Source organism: Eschrichtius robustus, chromosome 16 (assembly GCF_028021215.1).
Source record: "Eschrichtius robustus isolate mEscRob2 chromosome 16, mEscRob2.pri, whole genome shotgun sequence".
NCBI lineage: Eukaryota > Metazoa > Chordata > Mammalia > Artiodactyla > Eschrichtiidae > Eschrichtius > Eschrichtius robustus.
The window spans coordinates 50,161,376-50,182,623 of record NC_090839.1 but is presented as its reverse complement, the minus strand read 5'-3'; the positions used below and the strand labels follow the sequence as shown (position 1 = coordinate 50,182,623).

Genomic DNA, 21,248 nt, shown 5'->3' with positions numbered 1-21,248 from the left:
TCTAACTTTTTTATATTAAGTTTTATGTTTAAAATGTCTGCACACAATTCCCAATTCAGACATTTTAAATGATAATCTCTTCAATTTTTTTAAGCATAGTTAATTTACAATGTTGTGTTAGTTTCAAGTATACAACAAAGTGATTCAGTTATACATATATAGCTATACAGTAGGTCCTTCTTCTTTACCTATTTTATATCATACATAGTGTATAGTACTGTGCACATGTTAATCCCAAACTCCTAATTTATCTCCCCCACCCCATCCCTTTTGGTAATGATAAGTTTGTTTTCTATGTCTGTGAGTTTATTTCTGTTTTGCAAGTAAGTTCATTTGTACCATTTTTTAAAATTCCACATATAAGTGATATCATATATTTGTCTTTATCTGACTTACTTCACTTAATACGATATCTTCAATCCTTGATAGTCATCATGGAGAAAAAACTTTCATAGTGCAAGAAGTGGTGATAAAATGTGAAGGCATTTCTTTTTTCAGTTCATAATTTTATGTAAGATTTTGTATAGCAGTAGGTCATGCATATAGGTATGAGCACAGAATCCATGTACCACTTGATTAATCTTCATAGATACCCAGTAGCAGCACCCAGATCAGGAAACAGAATGACATCAGCATCCCAGAAGCCCCATTCACACCTCATTCTCCCAGTAAATACTCTCCCGCCGTGCCCCCCCCCCCGCCCCCCCCCGCAAGGTAACCACCGTGCTGACTTCTGCAAGTGGGATTTATACAGATATGCTTGCACGTGTGTTTGGGTGCACACACGTAGCAGTTCTGCAGGGCCTCCATCTGGGGCTGAAGTTTCTGGGTCACCAGGTTCGCACCTGTTCAGCTCCAGCACATTCAGCTGAAGTGGTTCCAACAGACACTCCCACCAGGAGTACAGAGCGTTCCACCTGTTCTATGTCTTTGCCAACATGTGATATCGTCAGTTAAAGCCATTATTTTTTAGCAATGATTCATACATTCACAGCAGTCAAAGTTACATTTAAAGGATTAACAGCTTTTTACTTCCATTAACAACCAGTAATGTTGACGTTTTTCTCTGACTATGTGACTGGATTTTGAATCCAAAAGAACTCAGCCACACCAAGTATTTTGAAACCCCGAAACTCTAATGCACAGTTCGGGCAAGCAGGGCGAGAGCGCTCCCGCTGCCGCCAGCTGGGATGTCACCGAAACACCCTGCGAGCTGCAAATGAACAGACTTCTCCTGAGGATGCGAAGACAAGGATTCCCCTCCCCCCAGGCCGACGGGATCCCCATCTCACGACCCCCCGGGGGACCACTGAAGGCTCACTGGCCGGGGCGTGGCAGGCATCACCGCCCCGCACCTGGCTTGGTGCAGTCATGCTGCTAATTCCTCCTCTCAAGCAGCAAGCCCAGGAGGTAGCAGGCATATCATCATCCCCACAGTACAGAGGGGGAAACCGAGGCCCCAAGAGGTCAGGGACTGTCCCCATTGAAGCCAGAAGCCCTTTGTTGCTGTAGAGCTTCGCTCACAGATGCCACCTTCTGAGAACAACATCCCGCTGGAAGGCTGCAGGCTCCTACAAAGGGAGGAATGGGAGACCCGAAAACTGAACCCCAGAGGCCCATGTGAACGGGGCACAGAAGTCAGGTGAACATCCCAAGAGGCCAATGCTATGACCTCAGGACCTACAGATCACCTGTGTGTCCATTCTTAGTGGCCTCCCTTTCTTTCCACTCCTCCCTTTCTTTAAGTAGCTGAAGTATGGAATTGGAAGATTATACATATACACATTTTCCCTATCACCCGAAGATATATGTTCTCTGTTTTAAACTTTTAAACCAGGTGAATTTAATCTTTTATGTCTTTTGAAAACAAAACAAAAAACCAATTAGGTCGCTCTGTAACTTTCAGGCTGTGGACCCTGGGCAAGTTACCTACTGCTCTGTGCCTCAGTTGCCTCATCTGTAAAATGGGAATAATAATAGCACATACTGTGAAGATGAAATAAGTTGATACATATAAACGGCTTTATGTTTTTTCACCTTCTTCTAACAGCTTTATTGAAATAGTAATTAACATACCTTGAAGCTTACCCTTTTAAAAAGTGTACAATTCAGTGGTTTAGTAGATTTACAGAGTTGTGAACCCATCATCACTTCCCACCTTCCAACACCCCCTGCCCTTGGCAACCAGTAATCTACTTTCTGTTTCTATGGATTTGCCTATTCTGGACATTTTATATAAATGGGATCATACAATACCTGGTCTTTTGTGACTAGCTTCTTTTACTTAGCATAATGTGTTTAAGATATCAATATTCATCTGTGTTGTATTGGGTGTCAATGCTACATTTCTCTCTTTTTTGAGTGTGTATATGTGCGTGTATGTACATAATTTATTTTTCTTCTTGGTCCTTAAAATTTTTTCTAAAATTTCTTTTTTCCCCAACTTTATTGAGGTATACTTACAAATAAAAATTGTACATGCTTAAGGTGTACACTGTGATGATTTGATATACATTGTGAAATGATTACTACAATCAAGGTAATTAGCACATCCATCACTTCACATAGTTTAACTTTTTTGTGTGTGGTGAGAATACTTAAGATCTACTCTCCTAGCAAATTTCCAGTATACAAGTATTAACTATAGTCACCACTGTGTACATTAGATCCCCAGAATTTATTTATCTTATAATTGAAATGGTCAACAGGCACATGAAAATGTACTCAACATCAGTAATCATCAGGGAAATGCAAATCAAAACCACAATGAGATATCACAGACACCTGTTAGAATGGCTATTATCAAAAAGATAAGAGAATTCCCTGGTGGTCCAGTGGTTAAGACTCCACACTTTCAATGCTGGGGCCCGGGGTTCAATCCCTGGTTGGGGAACTATGATCCCTGCAAGCTGAGTGGCTCAGCCAAGAAAAACAAAAACAAAAACAAAAAAGATAAAAGATAACAAACGTTAGTGAGGATGTGGAGAAAGGGAACCCTTGTGCACTGATTGGTAGGAAAGTAAGTTGGTACAGCCAGTGTGGAAAATAGTATGGAGGTTCCTCAAAAAATTAAATAGAACTACTGTATGATCCAGCAATCCCACAGTTGGGTATATATCCAAAGAAAATGAAATCAGGATCTCGAAGGGTATCTGCATCCCCACATTCATTGAAGCATTATTCAAAATAGCCAAGATATGAAAACAACCTAAGTTGTCCACTGACAGATGAATGGATAAAGAAGGTGTGGGATATGTATACAACGAGATATTATTCAACCATAAAAAAGAAGGAAATCCGGGAGGACATTTTATTATGCTAAGTGAAATAAGCTGGACACAGAGAGACACTATGCTCTCACTTATATGTGGAATCTAAAAATGTCAAAGTCACAGAAGCAGAGAGTGGAATGGTGGTTGCTAGGGGCTGGGGGGTGGGGGAAGTGGGGCGATGCTGGTCCAAGGATAAACAGCTTTAAAATGTGCATGGTGCCTGAACGTGCTGAGGGTTTGCACATCATGATGTGACTTTTTTTACCCTCCCTGTGGGTGCGTGGGTCTCAATTTTAAATCTTCCACCCTATAGTAGAAGCTCTGCCTGTACTTACTTCTGTGATTACTTCAGGACCACCTCTCACCCAGAGTCTGCAGTGGTTAAGCAGGACTTTTCCATTGAGTAGGCATTAGTCATGATTTACCACAGAGAGGAAGGGAGTGAAGAACTCAAGACAAGCTGGCACCTGGCTCCCAGAGTGCTGGAAGGTCCTGACAGAGATCTGGGACTTGAACCTTCTCCTGTGTCAGGTGATGCTGACTCTGGAGCAGTAGATCCACACCCGCACTTAACTTTGGGGAACAGATAATTGCTGTCTTAGTCAGGTTGGGCTGCTGTAACAGAAATACCATAGACTGGGCGGCTTAAACAACAGACATTTATTTCTCACAGTTTCGGAGGCTGGGAAGTCTGAGATCAGGGTGCCTGCCTGGTCAGGTTCTAGTGAGGGCCTCTTCCTGGTTTGCAGGTGCCATCTGTTTGTGTGTCTAGTCTCTTTTCCTTCTTATAAGGACACTAAGCCCCTCATGGGGGCCCCACCCTCATGACTTCATCTAAACCTAATTGCCTTCTAAAGGTGCCACCTCTTAATACCATCCCATTGGGGATTATGATTTCAACGGAAGAATTTGAGGGAGACACAAACACGCAGAACGTAAGAACTGCTACTTGACTGATAACAGTCAGCTGTCTCCCTGTCTTTTTTATTGTGATTATTTGATACCAGTCTGTCTTCCTTCCAGGCTTTCAGCTGCGTGAGGGATGGGGGCTGCCTTGAATCTACTGCTCCTGGTACTTTCTTTCTTTTTTCTTTTTTTTTAAAATTTTTATTTATTTTTTTATATTTCTGGCTGTGTTGGGTCTTCGTTTCTGTGCGAGGGCTTTCTCTAGTTGCGGCGAGCGGGGGCCACTCTTCATCACGGTGCGCGGGCCTCTCACTATTGTGGCCTCTCTTGTTCCGGAGCACAGGCTCCAGATGCGCAGGCTCAGTAATTGTGGCTCACGGGCCTAGTTGCTCTGCGGCATGTGGGATCTTCCCAGATCAGGGCTCAAACCCGTGTCTCCTGCACTGGCAGGCAGATTCTCAACCACTGCGCCACCAGGGAAGCCCGCTCCTGGTACTTTCAATCAGTCTGTTGGGGAAAAAATAAAAGAGCCAACCAGTAAGTCTGGACTTTCCTTTTTGAAAATGTATTCATTGGTAGAAACTCTTCAGGTTGTCTCAGAAAACTGTTTTTATTCAAACATACTGGACACACTTAAAAATATACTCAGACTACATGGAAATTGTTTAATGAAAAAAAAAATTTGGTTTCAGTGTTTGATGATGTGCAGTCACTCTCACAACTCTGTAATTTATGTGACAATAATCACAGAAAACATTCTGCTTAGGTTTATAAATAGTTAAACAGATAATCCATTTCTGAATTTGACACCGTTAACACATAAAGGATTTTTTTTTTTTTGGGTGGCGACCGGCAGCTTGCAGGATTTTAGTTCCCCATCCAGGGACTGAATCCGGGCCCTGGCAGTGAAAACGCAAATCCTAACCACTGGGCCGCCAGAGAATTCCCCATAAGGGATTTTATTTTATTTTATTTATTTATTTATTCTTAAAATATTAATATATATTTACTGTTTTTAATTTTTATTTATTTATTTATTTACTTTTGGCTGTGTTGGGTCTTCGTTTCTGTGCGAGGGCTTTCTCTAGTTGCGGTGAGTGGGGGCCACTCTTCATCGCGGTGCGCGGGCCTCTCACTGTTGCGGCCTCTCTTGTTGCGGAGCACAAGCTCCAGACGCGCAGGCTCAGTAGTTGTGGCTCACGGGCCTAGTTGCTCCGCGGCATGTGGGATCTTCCCAGACCAGGGCTCGAACCCGTGTCCCCTGCATTGGCAGGCAGATTCTCAACCACTGCGCCACCAGGGAAGCCCTATTTTATTTTTTAAATTTTATTTTATTTATTTGGCTGTATTGGGTTTTAGTTGCGGCATGCAGGATCTTTGTTGTGGCATGAGGGATCTTTTGTTGCGGCGCACAGACTTCTCTCTAGTTGTGGTGTGTGGGCTCCAGAGTGCACAGGTGGGCTTCTCTCTAGTTGTGGCACACAGGCTCAGTAGTTGCAGCGCACAGGCTTAGTTGCCCCATGGCAAGTGGGATCTTAGTTCCCCCACCAGGGATACGAACCCATGCCCCCTGAGCTGGAAGGCAGATTCTTAACCACTGGACCACCAGGGAAGTCCCCCCATAAGGGATTTTAAAAAGTAGAATAACAATACATTTCAAGAAAACAAGTTGAAACATCAGTCATGATAGAATGAAAGGCCATCTCACTCTGACATACATTCTAAAGACATGCAGCTTTATTGAAGATGCACTGAGTTAGGGGAAAAAAATATCTGGAATCTACCACAAGTAAAAAGCAGTCTAATATAGATTTTTTTGTCTTTAGAGAAACACCCAAATATGTCCTGAATTAAATTGCTTCTAACTCCAAGGTCAGCACAGGGACCCCGTTCTCCAATTCAATGGTACTTCCTCCTCTGCTGAGAAAAATGCTGCAGACAAAATGACATTTGAAAAGGGTATTTGCATTTTTTGAATTTACTTTTATCTTATTATATTTCTTTTTAAAATTAATTAATTAATTTATCCATTTATTTTTGGCCGCGTTGGGTCTTCGTTGCTGTGCACGGGCTTTCTCTAGTTGCGTGAGCGGGCTTCTCATTGTTGTGGCTTCTCCTGTTGCAGAGCACGGGCTCTAGGCGCACAGGCTTCAGTAGTTGCGGCACGTGAGCTCAGTAGTTGTGGCTTGCGGGCTCTAGAGCTCAGACTCAGAGTGGCGCACGCGCTTAGCTGCTCTGCCGCATGTGGGATCTTCCCGGGCCAGGGCACGAACCCGTGTCCCTTGCATTGGCAGGCGGATTCTTAACCACTGCGCCACCAGGGAAGCCCTTATTACATTTCTTAAGAGCAACATTCACCTCAAGCCATTGAGTCTCGCACAGCAGACGCTGGAACAGCAAGGCACTACAGAGATCAATGTCGAAGAAGCCCTGGGGTTAGGCTAACGGAGACTCAGCCCAAATCAACAGCGTCCACAGTTGCTTGCCCAGGAGGAAGTTTGTCCTTTGGGAATTCTAGTGGGAAAGAATGACTTGATGATAATACCTTTTCACTGGAAAGCCCAACCTCTGTGTGCGCCTTGCACAGTACCTTCTGTGGCGGTTCTCGACGCTCTGCTTCGCTCGATCATTTCGGGCATCTGAGGGCGGGAACTAGGTGTAGAAGGGATGCCTCAAGGATTACCTGGGCGGCAAGGGGACAGCGCCTTTCGTGCCAGCAGGCGAAGACGTGCCGCTGCCCAGAGAGCTTGCTCTGTAGCCAGAAGGCTTTTTGACGTCAAGAAAAACCAGACCTGACCCGCCACCCCACAACGTCAAGGTGAAAGCAGGTGACCGTGTCTACAGCATCTAACGAGAAAAACTCCATCTCCTGGCACCTCCCCGCCAAAGGGGCAACGAGGGCTGCGTTTGGTGAGGCTAGCATTGAGCGAGGCAGCCCCGCGCTCCGAAGGGAGGCGCGCGGTCGAGGGTCCGCAAGGTACCGGGTCCGGCATCCCGCCCCCCGGACTCTCTCGCCGCTGGGGGCGGGGGATGAACTGAGAGGGCTCAGGCCTGGAACCCCGCCCTGGGTGGTGCTGGGGCCAGCTCTGGGCCGGTGCTCTTGGGAGTGTTATTACCCACCCGCCCGCAGGGCAGGGAGGGGATGCCTGCGGTTCCGAGGCCCTACCGGAAGCCGCGCCTTCCGCTGAGCCGGGGAGGCGCTCGGCGCTCGGCTCTCGACTGCTCGCGCCTGGCGGCAGCTGGGGCTCTGCGCTCGAGGGGTCGAGCCTGGCCCGCCCCGGCAACGGCGCGCGCTCGGCGGCGGCCTCGGGCCTGGGGCACTGAGAGCGGAGGCCGCGGCGGCCGGCGCGGGGATGTCGGGGAGCTCGAAGGTGGTGCTGGGGCTCTCGGTGGTGCTAACGGCGGCCACCGTGGCGGGCGTGCATATGAAGCAGCGGCAGGACCAGCAGGTCGGTGTCCTGTGCCCGCGTCTTCTGGCCCGTGCGGCGGCGGAGGCCTGGGGCCTGCGGTCCGGCTCCGCGTGGCGCCGCTTCCTCCTCGCCTCTCCTTTCTCCCCTCCCCCCTCCTCCGAGGCGGGGAGACCGCTCCCTGGGGCGTCCGGGAAGTGGGGGCGGTGGTCCCCGGTGCTCTGGGCCGGCCCCGCCCCCGCCCCGCGGGTGTCGAAGCGCTGGTGACGCTTTCCCCGCCTCTCGCCTTCGGGAATTGGGAGAAATACTCGTGTGGGGTGGGTTTTTCCTTCTTAAGGAACAGTTTGCTATGGAAACTAGATTCTGGGGACTATAGAGATAGCGGCCTCCAATTTTTCTCTTTCCGGTGGTTTTATGTGCGGAAACATCCTTGACTTGACCGCTCAGGGGCCTGTCCGTCTTGCTGTGTCTCCCAGTCCTATTTTCTTCCTTTTCCCATTTGCGGACGTTACTGCCGGGTCTCAGTGTGCCACGCTCCGCCCCGGGCGCGTCGGGAAACAGAGATGAAGACGCGCAGCTGCTCCGGGGACGGAAGGCCGAGCGCGAGCGGGGGCAGCCCGGGGCGGGGGGTGTGTGTTTGGGCAGGGGTGCGGTGGAGCCCGGTTGGCCCGGGGTGGACGCAGGCTGCTGGGTGAGTCACTGTAAACAGGCTTGTCTGCGTGGGACCGCGCCGGGTGCTCGGGGTGCAGAGATGCAGCAGGTGAGGCCTTTGTCCCGTGTTCACACTCTGGAAGTCAGAGGAAGCCTGTGATGATACAAGAATTTAGGGGAGGGAATGAAATGATTAATGGTGATAGGGCGCGGAAGAGATTAGAGATTGGGATTAACGTAGTGGTTCTAAGGGGTTAGCTTTTGGAACAGAAGCGGGAGATTTTCTCTTCTAAGAAGGAAAAGATGGTGACTGGAGAAAATTTGAGGTAGGGTAGAGGATGCTATGTCAGATATAGCTCTGAGGTCAGCGAGCAGGGATTTTCCGAGTATGGAGTACGGCTGGGTGAAAGCTTGGTTCTGACCTCCAGCTACACGTGCGATTGTTCCTGGAAGTTTTTACCAGGTAGCAGCCTGGGCCCTGCTCCTGACCTATTGAATCAGAATCTCTTGGGGATGCAGATCCCACTTAGGTACGTTTTAAAAGCGACCCAGGGATTCAAACATGCAGCCAGGGTTGAGAATCACTGTCAGAATGGGACAAGTGTAAGGTTTAGGTATTTGGAAGTTAGAGGTTGAGATTGACCGGAATAACCTGTGTTTGTTTTACGTCTAGTCATTCATTGCGGGGTTACTTTCTAGCAGCGGGAAAGAGGAGGACAAATGTTTGACACAGCAGGTGTGTTGGAAGGTTCAAGGAAGCAAGAAATAAAACAATGACTGTTGTCCCTCATTGTTTCCTGACTGCCACATACCAGGTGCTGTACTAAGCACTTTACATGCATCATCCTCGATCCTCACAGGAACCCAGCAAAACCAGCAGTGAGTACTACACGAGGAGCCGCGTTCTAGGTGTTAGAGTTGTGATGGTGAAGAGGTCTCGGTGTTTAGTAAGGCAGTCCAGTGGAAGTCGCAGGAGGGATGTGCAAGGCAGTCGGCACAGACTTTGAAACCTGGAGGAAACTAGCGAATGCTGGATGGAGAACAAGGTCCCAAGCCGAGTGCTAACGTCCCTGAGAAAGGAGGGGAGGACCTCAGACCAGGTGTGGACGGTGTGGGCTTCGGGGCTTGAGTGGGGTGTATAGGTGCGTCCTGATGGAGGAAGCACAGGAGAGGATGAGCTGGGGAGGGAGGAGTGGAATGAGAGCCTCCGATTCTGCCTGGAGATCTTGCCAGGGGCACAGGGTTCAGGACAGTTGGTTTTCAGTTGTGTTATCAGTCCCAGGACGCTTAAATTTCCCAGCTCCCCCGTAATGGGGACTGAAGCCCTAGGCCTGGAGGAGGGCCAGCAAGTAGGTACTTGGTGAGTTGTTAAAATAGACATAATAGTAATTTAAAAAAACCCTACCCAGGCCCCGCCCCCATTATTCTGCCTCACAAGGCCACTGTTAAGTTATTAAGAGTATTTTATGACCTGTAAAGTGTAAGTTATTACTAATGACTGGATTGATGCTTTAGAAAGTCTCATCTTAGATGCCAGGTCCATATTCTGGAATTTTCTACCTGTCTTTAGTGTTTATCAAAGTAACGACCATCAATGGGCCTTTATTTTTTCCTCTGCTGGTAGCGTTCTTTATCCCTGTCTTTCCCCATTATGTAATTGTAATTTTTACCTTTTCTCTGTACATAATAGAAGAAGCCGAGTTCTTTACTTTCTTGCATCCTTAAAGTTTGTTCAAATTTTAGTAATTTTCTTTCTTGGATGTTTGTTATTCAGTTAGGACAATTGCTAACAGGAATGTAGTTCACAGTTACTCAAGTAACTCTCATCAAGTTGTTCTTTCTCTTTTTTGGCTGAGCCGCTGCTTGCAGGATCTTAGTTCCTTGACCAGGGATAGTATCCGTGCCCCTTGAAGTGGAAGTGCGGAGTCCTAACCACTGGACCGCCAGGGAAGTCCCTCATCATGTTTTTAAAGCATCATATATTAACTAAACTTTTAAAATTCAGCATAGTGGCAGTTTTTCTGTTTTAATTGTTATTTCCCATTTTTATGTTAAATGATGCAAAATTTCTTAAAGTATGATAAGAGGTCTGTAATAATACTGTCACGCTACCAAGTTAATTTGATGGTTTATTACATTTACATTTACACAGAAAGTTAAAATAGTAATTGAGTACTTGGAATCTAAAAGTTTTAAGTGTATTTTGGTAACACTGATTTTTGGATTTGAATGACACAAGGATGGGAACCACCTGTTCCGAGTTTCTCTAAAATCTGTTTCTTACGTTTTTAGAGGCTTCGTGACGGAGTGATCAGAGACATTGAGAGGCAAAATCGGAAAAAAGAAAATATTCGTCTTTTGGGAGAACAGATTCTTCTGACTGAGCAACTTGAAGCAGAAAGAGAGAAGATGGTGTTGGCAAAAGGATCTCAAAAAACGTGACTTGAAATGCGTGTGAGATATTGATGGAACAGACAGCGTTAAGTGTGTGTGAGTGAGTGTTGATGGAGAACAGCTTAGTGAGATCTTCAGCCTTTTTGTGGTCACCGTCCTTTTAAACTTGATCAGAAAAAGGACGATGGATCGTATATTCTAAATAATTGCTTTAAGTGCCCCTTGTGTCTGAGTAGAGTCAGGCAGACGCTCTTCTGAGAGTTTGTGTGGTCAGCAAGGAGCCCCTTCAAGCTTAGTGTCCAGAGACTGAGATTGTTCCTGAGAGCACTGAACCTGCAAGCCGGGAGGGATGGAGAGTAACATCCATCTGAGCAGTTTGATCAGTCGGCACGACGATGAAGCAACAAGAACGTCCACCTCGGAGGGGCTGGAGGAGGGGGAGGTGGAGGGGGAGACTCTGCTGATCGTCGAGTCAGAGGACCAGGCGTCCGTGGACTTGTCTCACGACCAGAGCGGGGACTCCCTAAACAGTGATGAAGGGGACGTGTCATGGATGGAGGAGCAGCTGTCCTACTTCTGCGACAAGTGCCAGAAGTGGATCCCAGCCAGTAAGAGCTTCTCCTTTCCTTTGCTTTGTCAATTCCTGCGGGGTTTGTTTTTCTAACCTGTGAAAGAAACATGAATGTGAAAGAGACCCAAATAAAAAGATAACTCTTATATTTATTATTAGTGTAGTTGATTAACTGCAGATTTGTATAAAACGTAGACACATTTGTACTAATATATATTACTGCCAACCTCTATCACGTTGTTAAATTAACATTCTCGATTGTAACCCAATAAAAATTAGAAAATTGGAAATTCTGTGTTACTTAAAGAATTAGTCACATTTTTCTATCAGGGTCACATTATTGTGGTTTTGGGGCCAAATTCTAGGCCCAGTGTAGAGCTAAACTTCAGACTCATAAACATAACTCTGGTAGTGTTTAACTTACATGGAAAACAACTGCTATAGTATGTTGATATAAAGTCAGAACTAGAAGATTAAATATGTATTATGCCTTTTTCTAGGGCCATTTGTGTTTTCTCCTTGCTGGCCTTCTTGATCTGCTGGCAGTAGATACACGCAATAAGGTGCTTTGCCAGGCATCAGGGCTCTTAAGCAAAACAGGATGTTTCCATTAGGCAGAGAGTAGTAAAGACATATGTACTAGAGGAATACTCTGTGTGATAGAATTTGTAACTAGGTCAGAGAAATTTATATATGTGTATGTATATATATATTGTTGTGAACTGGGTCATTTTCTGGTATGTGGAGGTGTTTTTAAGGTGGTTTCAACTCTTCGGATTCATAGTTTTTATTAATAAATTAACACCATTTTCACAGAAAGCAAACCTAAAATTTATTATAAGTTAGCTAGTTTTTGCTTTCGAGCTGTCTCTGCTTATAGATTCAGGGTTCTGCCTGAAAGCCTGGGTGGCTTTCCCCCATCCTCACAGCCTGCGCTGTAAATGCCCTGCCTCCTGGGGCCCCTGGTAATTGCTCCAGCCTCTCTCCTTTGTGCTCTCCTGTCCCCACATGGATACAGAGCTTTGCAGTTAGGGTGAGCTTTTCCTTCTCCACAAACAGTTCATTCTTTTTTTTTTTTTATAAATTTATGTTATTTATTTATTTTTGGCTGTGTTGGGTCTTCGTTGCTGCACGCTGGCTCTCTCTAGTTGCGGTGAGTAGGGGCTACTCTTCATTGCAGTGCGAGAGCTTCTCATTGCGGTGGCTTCTCTTGTGGAGCACGGGCTCTAGGCACATGGGTTTCAGTAGTTGTGGCACGCGGGCTCAGTAGTTTTGGCTCAGGGGCTCTAGAGCGCAGGCTCAGTAGTTGTGGCGCACGGGCTTAGTTGCTCCACGGTGTGTGGGATCTTCCCAGACCAGGGCTGGAACCCGTGTCCTCTGCATTGGCAGGCAGATTCTTAACCACTGCACCACCAGGGAAGCCCAAGCAGTTCTTTCTTATCCCTAGGACTTTGCGCATGTAAATTTCCTCTGTGGAACATTTGTCTCTACAGCCTCTATACTCCCCGCCCCACACACAAACACCTCTTTTCACCTGCCAATTCTAGCCATCCTTCAGGCCCCCGTCCACCCCGCTTTTTCTAGTGCTCATGTCTTCCTCATGTGGGTGGGCACCTCTTTTATGTGCTCTCACGTTGCCCCACGGCACCCATCACATCCCACTCCAGGGTTTCCACGTCTCCCAGAGCGTCAGCATCACCTGGGGAACTTCAGAAAATGCCCTGCTTCCAGAGGTTGATTTATTTTGCGGGGGATAGACCCGGGCATATTTAAAACACAAAACTTCCTGGGTGGTTCTGATGCACAGTCAGGACGGAGAGCCTCTGTGCTGCTGTGATTACCTACTCTCCTCTGTAGCCCTCACCGCATCTGTAAGCCTCTGAGAGCCAGCACCGCGTCTGTCTCAGGTGTTGTGTTCCTGGTTCCTAGGCCAGTGGCACAGTGGGAGCTCAGATGTTTTCTTGGAAGAACGTGTGAGGAGACCTCCTGTAGGAGTCGGGAATGTTAACATTTGGAACAGCCAGTGAGAACAATCCTACCTGCCTTTCCAATGTCTTTCTTCTGAAAGTCCGGGAACCACAGATCTGTTTTAGTGGGCATGCACTTGATGTTAGAGGAATAAAAACCTTCTCTACTCCCTTCCCCATCCCGCCCTCACGGGCTGGCTGAAAGAAAAGGAAAAACACAGCCTGGGAAACTTGGGAAATGGCTGGTAGATTGATTAAAACTTTGGGTTACCTCTGTTCTAGATACACCTGTGACGTGCCCTTTTTGTTTTCCTCCTAGGTCAGCTGAGGGAACAGCTCAGTTACCTTAAGGGCGATAATTTTTTTAGGTTTACTTGTTCCGATTGCTCTGAAGATGGCAAGGAGCAGTGTGAGCGGCTGAAGCTGACGTGGCAGCAGGTGAGTTAAAGCTCTTTCTCTAGAATTCATGGGGTTGGTCCCCCCCACCCCGCGAAATTTATTGGAATAAGTAACTAGGGAATGAGGAACCTACATATGAGCTTCTGAGTTGTTTTGAGGGTCACTTTATTTCACAATGAAAATCATAATGTGTGGAGAAAGGAGTTCATAGTGAAAATACTCACTGCCAACTTAGTGAATTGGGTTTGAGATTCTGAAAATCTCACCCACGGTTTCATTTATACATATACATTTATACATAATACCAAACTGATTTTAATCGAAGAGGTTCACATTTTTTTTGGCAGCTATTTTTAGAAAAAACCATTCTAAAAAATATAAAGATGCTGAATCAATATGCTGTACACCTGAAACTAGCAAGTATACTTGTTGTATATTGTAGAGCAACTGTACTTCAATTAAAAAAAAAAAGTAAAGATGGTCACCCTAATCTCAGCCAACTATAGCCCGAACAGTGTCTTTTAACTGATCTCCAGGTTGTATTAATTTTTTGGGTTTTGTTTTTATATTAATATGTTTATAACAAGGCACCAATGGTATATGCAGTCTTTAAGTTCTAAAAATGTATTAGACATCACTCACTCAGTTTTTATGTTTATTCATTCGACAAATATTGAGTGCATATGACGAACCAGGCACTGTTCTAGGCCTGGAGAGTATAATCTAGTCGAGATCAGCTGATCCTTCTAGCTGTTTCTTCTTCGTGGTGAATGAGACAGCCAAGACCCTAGCCCCAGGCAGCTGACATTCTAGACATTTATTTTAGATGATAGGCAGACAAATAATACCCCTAGCACTTTTTGCTGTGAAGGAAATAAACAGAGTAATGAGAAAGATTTTAGGTTGTACCCTCGAAGGCACTTAGGGTGTTCCGTGTAAACTGTAGCTGTGTTCACAGCCAGAGGCTGTCGTGTTAATTATCAGTGCTTTATTAGGACATCTGTTGAAATCTGTCAGTGGTGATCTTAGGGAGCCTTTTTGGACTTGCCTGAAAATATGTAAGTAGAAAATGAACGGAAGTTTGTATTGAGGATACAGTCTCATGAGTATTCTAACTGGGATTTTTTTTTAAAGTGTGCATGGGATACTGTGTCTAGGCAAGGTCAGATTAATATTAGTAGATTATTCTGATGTGTGCACACGTAGGCAGATTTGCATTTGGCCTGCAGGTAGCTTCTCATAAAATTGTAAAATGGAAGAAGAGCAAATGTATGTAATTTGTTACTTTCAAGACTATGAGTTTTCTGTGGAGATTCTTTTTAAAAGAAAAAGTGGCTTTTGATTATATTGCTCAATATATTGGTAATATTGGCTCAATTTTCTCATTTAATCAGACTAACATCTCTTGAAAATTATCTTTTCACCTCCAAAAGACATATGGATAATAAATACCCTGGGATAATGAAGTGAAAACTGGGACCAGACACATCTGGTTCTTGGAAAAGTACTGACCAGTGTTTCTAGTTGCATCTCTTTCTTTTTCTTTCTCTCTCTCCCTCTCTACCTCTCTCCCTGTCTACCTCTCCCTCTCTCCCCCTCTCCCTCTCCCTCCCTTCCTCCCTCCCTCCCTCTCCCTTTCTGTCTCTGTCTCTCTCATGCAAGAGCTAAAAGGATCCGTTGGTCTGGAATAGACTCTATTGATGTCGTATTCCAATTGGAATGTGGGTTTTCTGTTGTTTTAAATCTTAAACTTTGTTGATTTACCAAAGTAAGAAGTAGAAATGCTTGTTTATATTACAAAATGCCAACAGTAATGAGGTGACTAAAAGGCCCCTTCCACACACTTTCTGTGTCCTCTCCTCCTCCTTGGTGATGTGTGAACAACAGTCTGAAAAGTAGGGAAGCTATCAAGTAGGGTGGTTTTTACGTTCTTGTCCTAGACACGCTCATTATCTTTCCAGATGCTCTTCAGCAGATACTTGGGAGGTGCCCGCTGGGCTGTGCCAGCCTGAGCAAGGCCTTGGAGCTGTGCTGGTTCCCCAGGCCAGCCTGTTACTGGGAGCTTGGGCTGGTGGTGTGAGAGCAGAAACGCAACTGGGATTCGTTCTTTAAGATTCCAGATTCCAGAAGAGGGAGAACCATGTCCTTCGTGATTGGATTTTTAGTTTGCTCAGTAAATACGGTGGTAATAGGAAAAGTTATTTGCAAGTAAATATGTGAATTTAAACTTTCTAAAGTCATGAAATATTTCAAAAAAAAAAAAATAGTACCAGAAATGAAACAACACACTTGTGTCTGTACCACGGAGATTAACAGTGAATACACGTTTCCAAGTTACTCTAGGAGTCTGAGTGGGCAGAAGAGCTCATTCCATCCTTTTCTTAAGGTATTTCTTGAACAATAGCTTTCTTAAATTGTAGTAAAATATACATAACAGGGCTTCCCTGGTGGCGCAGTGGTTAAGAATCCACCTGCCAATGCAGGGGACACAGGTTTGAGCCCTGGTCCGGGAAGATCCCACATGCTGTGGAGCAACTAAGCCCATCACCACAACTGCTGAGCCTGCGAGCCACTACTACTGAGCCCACGTGCTACAACTACTGAAGCCCACGTGCCTAGAGCCAGTGCTCTACAACAAGAGAAGCCACCGCAATGAGAAGCCCGCACACCGCAATGAAGAGTAGCTCCCGGTCACCACAACTAGAGAAAGCCCACGCACAGCAACAAAGACCCAACGCAGCCAAAAATAAATTAATAAATAAATTTATAAAAATATATATATATACATAACAAAGCTTACCGTTTCCACCGTCTTTAAGCATACAGTTCAGTGGCATTAAGCACATTCACATTGTTTTGCAACCATCACCACCATCATCTCCAGTAAGTGCTCATCTCCCCAAAGTGAAATCCTGTGTCTATTAAACAGCAACTCCCCGTGAACAATAACTTTAAAGGGAGAGGTTTGTTGGCTGATGCAGACCCGATGCAAAAATAAGTGGAATGATTTGAAAAGTCTGTTCATGGGGTTAATTGGCAGACTGTCTGCAAATTTTACAAGTTTAAGGATGGGGGAAGTTGAGACTCGGTAGGAGCATCAGAATCACCAGGCCCCTTGGAGGGTGTGGTTGTCGGTCTCCCTGTTGGGCCATCGGGATTTGGGGCTGTGAACATCGATGTCGGGGAGCGTGAGCTACAGTCTGTTAGACCCTGTACCGCTTTGGGCTACTCGTCGTGGAAAGAAGAGTTATGGAAGGATTCTCTTCTTAGGTTCTGTCCCCTTTTCAATTGCGCTGGCCCAAGATTAATCATTACTTTTATTAGGTTGAAAACATGGTTTTGAATAGCGTGTGTAGTTTCTTGTCCATTTACGATTACAAAATTGCATTTAGATGCGAAGAGAAATGTCTAATAGGATAATCACTGAAAATGTTAAAAAGGATTATTTCTTGATGGTGGATTTAAAATGATTTTTACTTCCTTCTTTACTCTTTTCTCTTTTAGTGAAGTCTTTTACAGTGAGAATGTGTTATTCATATTTCTGCAAAGTACTTCCCCATTTGGGGCCGTGAATTCGTTATCTGTTAAATACGAGGTTGGATTAGATGTGGAGCTGGGGGTGTCCTGCTCTCTGAGGATGGGCCAGGCAGCCAGGCCTTTCAGGTCCCTGCCCCTTGTCTATTCTGATTTCATCTCAGGAACAGTTTCCACAGCTGAGAAAGGCTAAACCCAGAGGGGATGGTACCTCACGTTATCTTCAGCTCTGAAATTCTGAGAGTCTATTGTTTCTGCCCTCTAAAGAGCTTAGAAAAGTATATGTGCAGGGGTGATGCTTGGAATATTTAGTAAAGGTCAGCACTGTCCATCAGAAATGCCGGCTGGAGCAGGCCCTGGGGCCTCCTGATGCCAGTGGTTAACACGGTGTTTAGCGCTGCCTTTGAGTGGTGGAGGGGGACTGGGATGGGGGCTGCTTAGGGCAGTAGTTACTCATCACCAGTTCAGCCACACAGCAGCCTTGCACATGTAACATGGGAGGAACAAGTGCACGTGATTAAGGGGAACAGTGATACTCATCTATGGAAAGCGAAAAAGGAAGTAGAATTCTGTCCTGAGAATATTCCAAGATATTATCCTTCCTTTTCCCCCCTCTATTCATACTCAGAGTATAAAACAACAAACGTTCCCCCCTGAAGTTTACCATCCCTGTTTGTGCTTTTCTCCCAGCCTGTTCTGCTTCTGTTTCAGGTGGTCATGCTGGCGATGTACAACTTGTCCCTGGAAGGCAGTGGGCGTCAGGGCTATTTCCGGTGGAAAGAAGACATCTGCGCTTTCATTGAGAAACACTGGACTTTTTTGCTTGGGAATAGGTAATGTGATTTTTAAAAAATCTTATACTTGAATGAAGATGTAAAGAATAAAGTATATGAGAGTTGAGACAGCCTAATGCAGGCCTTTAGAGAATTCGAGTAATTACTTGTGGCAGTTACTGAGAATTTTTTAATCCAGAAAAATGTTGTTACTTTTAAGTTAAAAATCGAAGTGGAAGTTGATGTAATTACAAGGGTAGGTTTCCATACTTCTTATCCTACTTTTGGAGGAAACTGTTGGTTTCTACTGAGTAAGAAGACAGTTGAACAGATTCTTAGAATGTTAAAAAATAGAGAGTTTGATTAAATGAGGCAGTTTAATAGTTGGATAGGTGACTAATTTGAGGGTAGAGGAATATTATGTCCTTTTAAAATCAGTGCCTTATAGGAGGTCAGAAGAAGAGAAATGGTGGCAGTTATTGACTGCACTCATTTAAGTTGCTCTTGGTTAATTACTAGTGTTTGTGTTTATTAACTCTGGGAGGTAGAAATCGTTGTATACTGTTTGGTATTCACAGTGCTTGGCCGAGTCTGGGCACATTAACACGCATATGGTTTATTCCTTTGATACTCTTTTCATCATGATGCTTTGAATTTGCTGCTGAGTGCTTCTCCTCCGTGACCCCTCCTTGGTTCATCAGACTTAGGGGTGCCGGGGCACAGACATCCACGCCAGATATTTTAACTAAGGGTCCATGTGCATCTAGCAAGATTTTTATTGCTATTAGAGGTTAGCAAGTTTGCAGTTGCATTGGCGGATTGTTTGAGATCTTTCTCTTTTTTTAAAAGAATATTTATTTATTTGGCTGTGCTGGATCTTAGTTGCGGCATGCGGGCTCTTAGTTGTGGTATGTGGGATCTAGTTCCCTGACCAGGGATTGAACCTGGGCCCCCTACATTGGGAGCGCAGAGTTTTAACCACTGGACCACCAGGGAAGTCCCTTGTTTGAAATTCTGATTGTTAGTTGCCTTCTGAAGTCCTGTGTGAGATTCATAAATCTTGCATAATTGGGTCGTTGTGGACAGGATAAAGGTCAGAGCAGGGAGTTTGTGCTTGTCCTCACTCGGAACTCCCTGCAGCCCGTTTTCTCGGGTGCTGAGAAGTCACAGCTCTGCCAAAGTTGCTGAGGAATCATGGAGGGGTGACCTTCTGCAGGCTGCTGTGAGGGAAAAATAGAATTGAAAAATAGAACTAAGAAAAGAATTGACAGCATAAGTGGTTCTTTTTCTTAAAGAAAGGAAATCTGTTGTCTTAGTTTAATGATTTAGCTCTATTTATGGAATTTAATACACCCCATTTATAAGGGACAAGGAAGGGAAAAAAACTGATAAAATTAGATCTTGGAAGGTTTTCATGATCTTTCAGTGCTGTTCTGCCTGGTGGATTGTCTTCTGGAAGAAGTTGGATTTAAATTGCCTGTTTTAAGGAAGTTGGCATATTTTAGCAGCAGGTGCTCAGTTTCATTTCTAGAGCGTGTTCTGAGAGGCATCAGCTGAGGCTCTTTTTCTTTTCACTACTTCTACTGAAAGACATTAATTACTCCCCAGCTTCTTGTAATTTAACCATTAAACTAGTGGGTTTTGGCCATGTTAGTGTATCACTTGAATTATCGTTTACTTATTTAAATCAAGTCACTGAAAAAAAAGAAACTTCACACCACCATGGTAAGTGGAAAACCCATATCACTTGCCATAAATAGAATGAAACTGTAAAAATAAGTGCACTAAAAATAAAGCAATGCTATTGACTTGTAGCTAGATCCCATGACCTGTAAAGGCAATCTGAAACCCTCTTTCCTTTTTTTTTTAATCCTATGATTACATCTATATATTTTTTTCGTCCAGGTTTATTGATACATAATTGACATTCAGCACTGTATGAGTTTAAGGTGCACAGCAGAATGATCTGACTTAACATACACCATGAAATGATGACCACAAAGTTTAATGGACATCCTTCATCTCATAGAGATACAAAATTAAAGAAACAGAAAAAACATTTTTTTTCCTGTGATAAGACCTCTTAGGATTTACTCTCAACAACTTTCCTGTATAACATTCAGCAGTGTTAATTATATTTATCATGTTGTACAGTACATCCCTAGTACTTATTTATTTTATAATTGGAAGTTTATCCCCCCACCTCTGGAAAATCTGACCTCTTTTTCTGTGAGTTTGTTTTTGAAGTATAATTGACCTACAACACTACATTAGTTCTTGTTACACAACTTAGTGATTCAGTATTTCCGTACGTTTCAAACTGATCACCACAGTGCGTCTAGTTACCATACGTCACCATACAAAGATACTACATAACTATTGACTGTTTTTCCCCACACTGTACATTTCATACCTGTGACTTATTTATTTGTAACTGGAAGTTTGTACCTCTTAATTTCCCTCACCTATTTCTCCCCTCTCCCCACCCTCCTCCCCTCTGGCAACCACCTGTTTGTTCTCTGTATCTGTGACTGTTGCTGTTTTGTTATGTTTCTTCATTTGTTTTGTTTTTTAGCGTCCACATATAAGTGAAATCATACAGTGTTTGTCTTTCTCTGACTTATTTCACATAATACCCTTAGCATAATACCCTCTAGGTCCATACATGTTGTCACAGATGGCAAGATTTCGTTCTTTTTTATAGCTGAATAATATCCCATTGTGTAGGTGTGTGTGTGTGTATCACATCTTTTTTTTTTTTCACATCTTTATTGGAGTATAGTTGCTTTACGATGTTACGTTAGTTTCAGCTCTATAACAAAGTTAATCAGCTATATGTATACATACATCCCCATATCCCCTCCCTCTTGCGTCTCCCTCCCACCCTCCCTATCCCACCCCTCTAGGTGGTCACAAAGCACTGAGCTGATCTCCCTGTGCTGTGCAGCTGCTTCCTGCTAGCTATCTGTTTTACATTTGGGAGTGTATATATGTCACTGCTACTCTCTCACTTCATCCCAGCTTCCCGTTCCCACTCGCCGTGTCCTCAAGTCCATCCTCTACGTCTGTGTCTTTATTCCTGTCCTGCCTCTAGCTTCATCAGAACCATTTTTTTTTTTTTTTGGATTCCATATGTATGTGATAGCATATGGTATTTGTTTTTCTCTTTCTGACTTACTTCACTCTGTATGACAGACTCTAGGTCCATCCACCTCACTACAAATAACTCAGTTTCATTTCTTTTTATGGCTGAGTAATATTCCATTGTATATATGTGCCACATCTTCTTTATCCATTTATCTGTCGATGGACATTTAGGTTGCTTCCATGTCTTGGCTACTGTAAATAGTGCTGCAATGAACATTGTGGTACAT

General features: G+C 44.5%; 2 protein-coding genes across 3 annotated transcripts in view; both read left to right on the top strand.

Moving 5' to 3' along the window:
* The first annotated feature begins 7,440 nt into the window (after positions 1–7,440).
* Positions 7,441–10,678, top strand: PET117 (PET117 cytochrome c oxidase chaperone). Its single transcript, XM_068565537.1, has 2 exons — positions 7,441–7,627; positions 10,529–10,678. The coding sequence occupies exons 1-2, from the start codon at positions 7,532–7,534 to the stop codon at positions 10,676–10,678; spliced, it is 246 nt and encodes an 81-aa protein (XP_068421638.1). The 5' UTR covers positions 7,441–7,531.
* Positions 10,679–10,972: 294 nt separating this feature from the next.
* KAT14 (lysine acetyltransferase 14) overlaps positions 10,973–21,248 on the top strand; it is a 38,993-nt gene continuing 28,717 nt past the window's right edge. For both annotated transcript variants that reach the window (XM_068565536.1, XM_068565535.1), the window contains exons 1-3: positions 10,973–11,238; positions 13,488–13,606; positions 17,813–17,934. In XM_068565536.1, the coding sequence (XP_068421637.1) occupies positions 10,980–11,238; positions 13,488–13,606; positions 17,813–17,934 (500 nt within the window). In that variant the 5' untranslated portion in view covers positions 10,973–10,979. The remainder of the gene's footprint in view (positions 11,239–13,487; positions 13,607–17,812; positions 17,935–21,248) is intronic.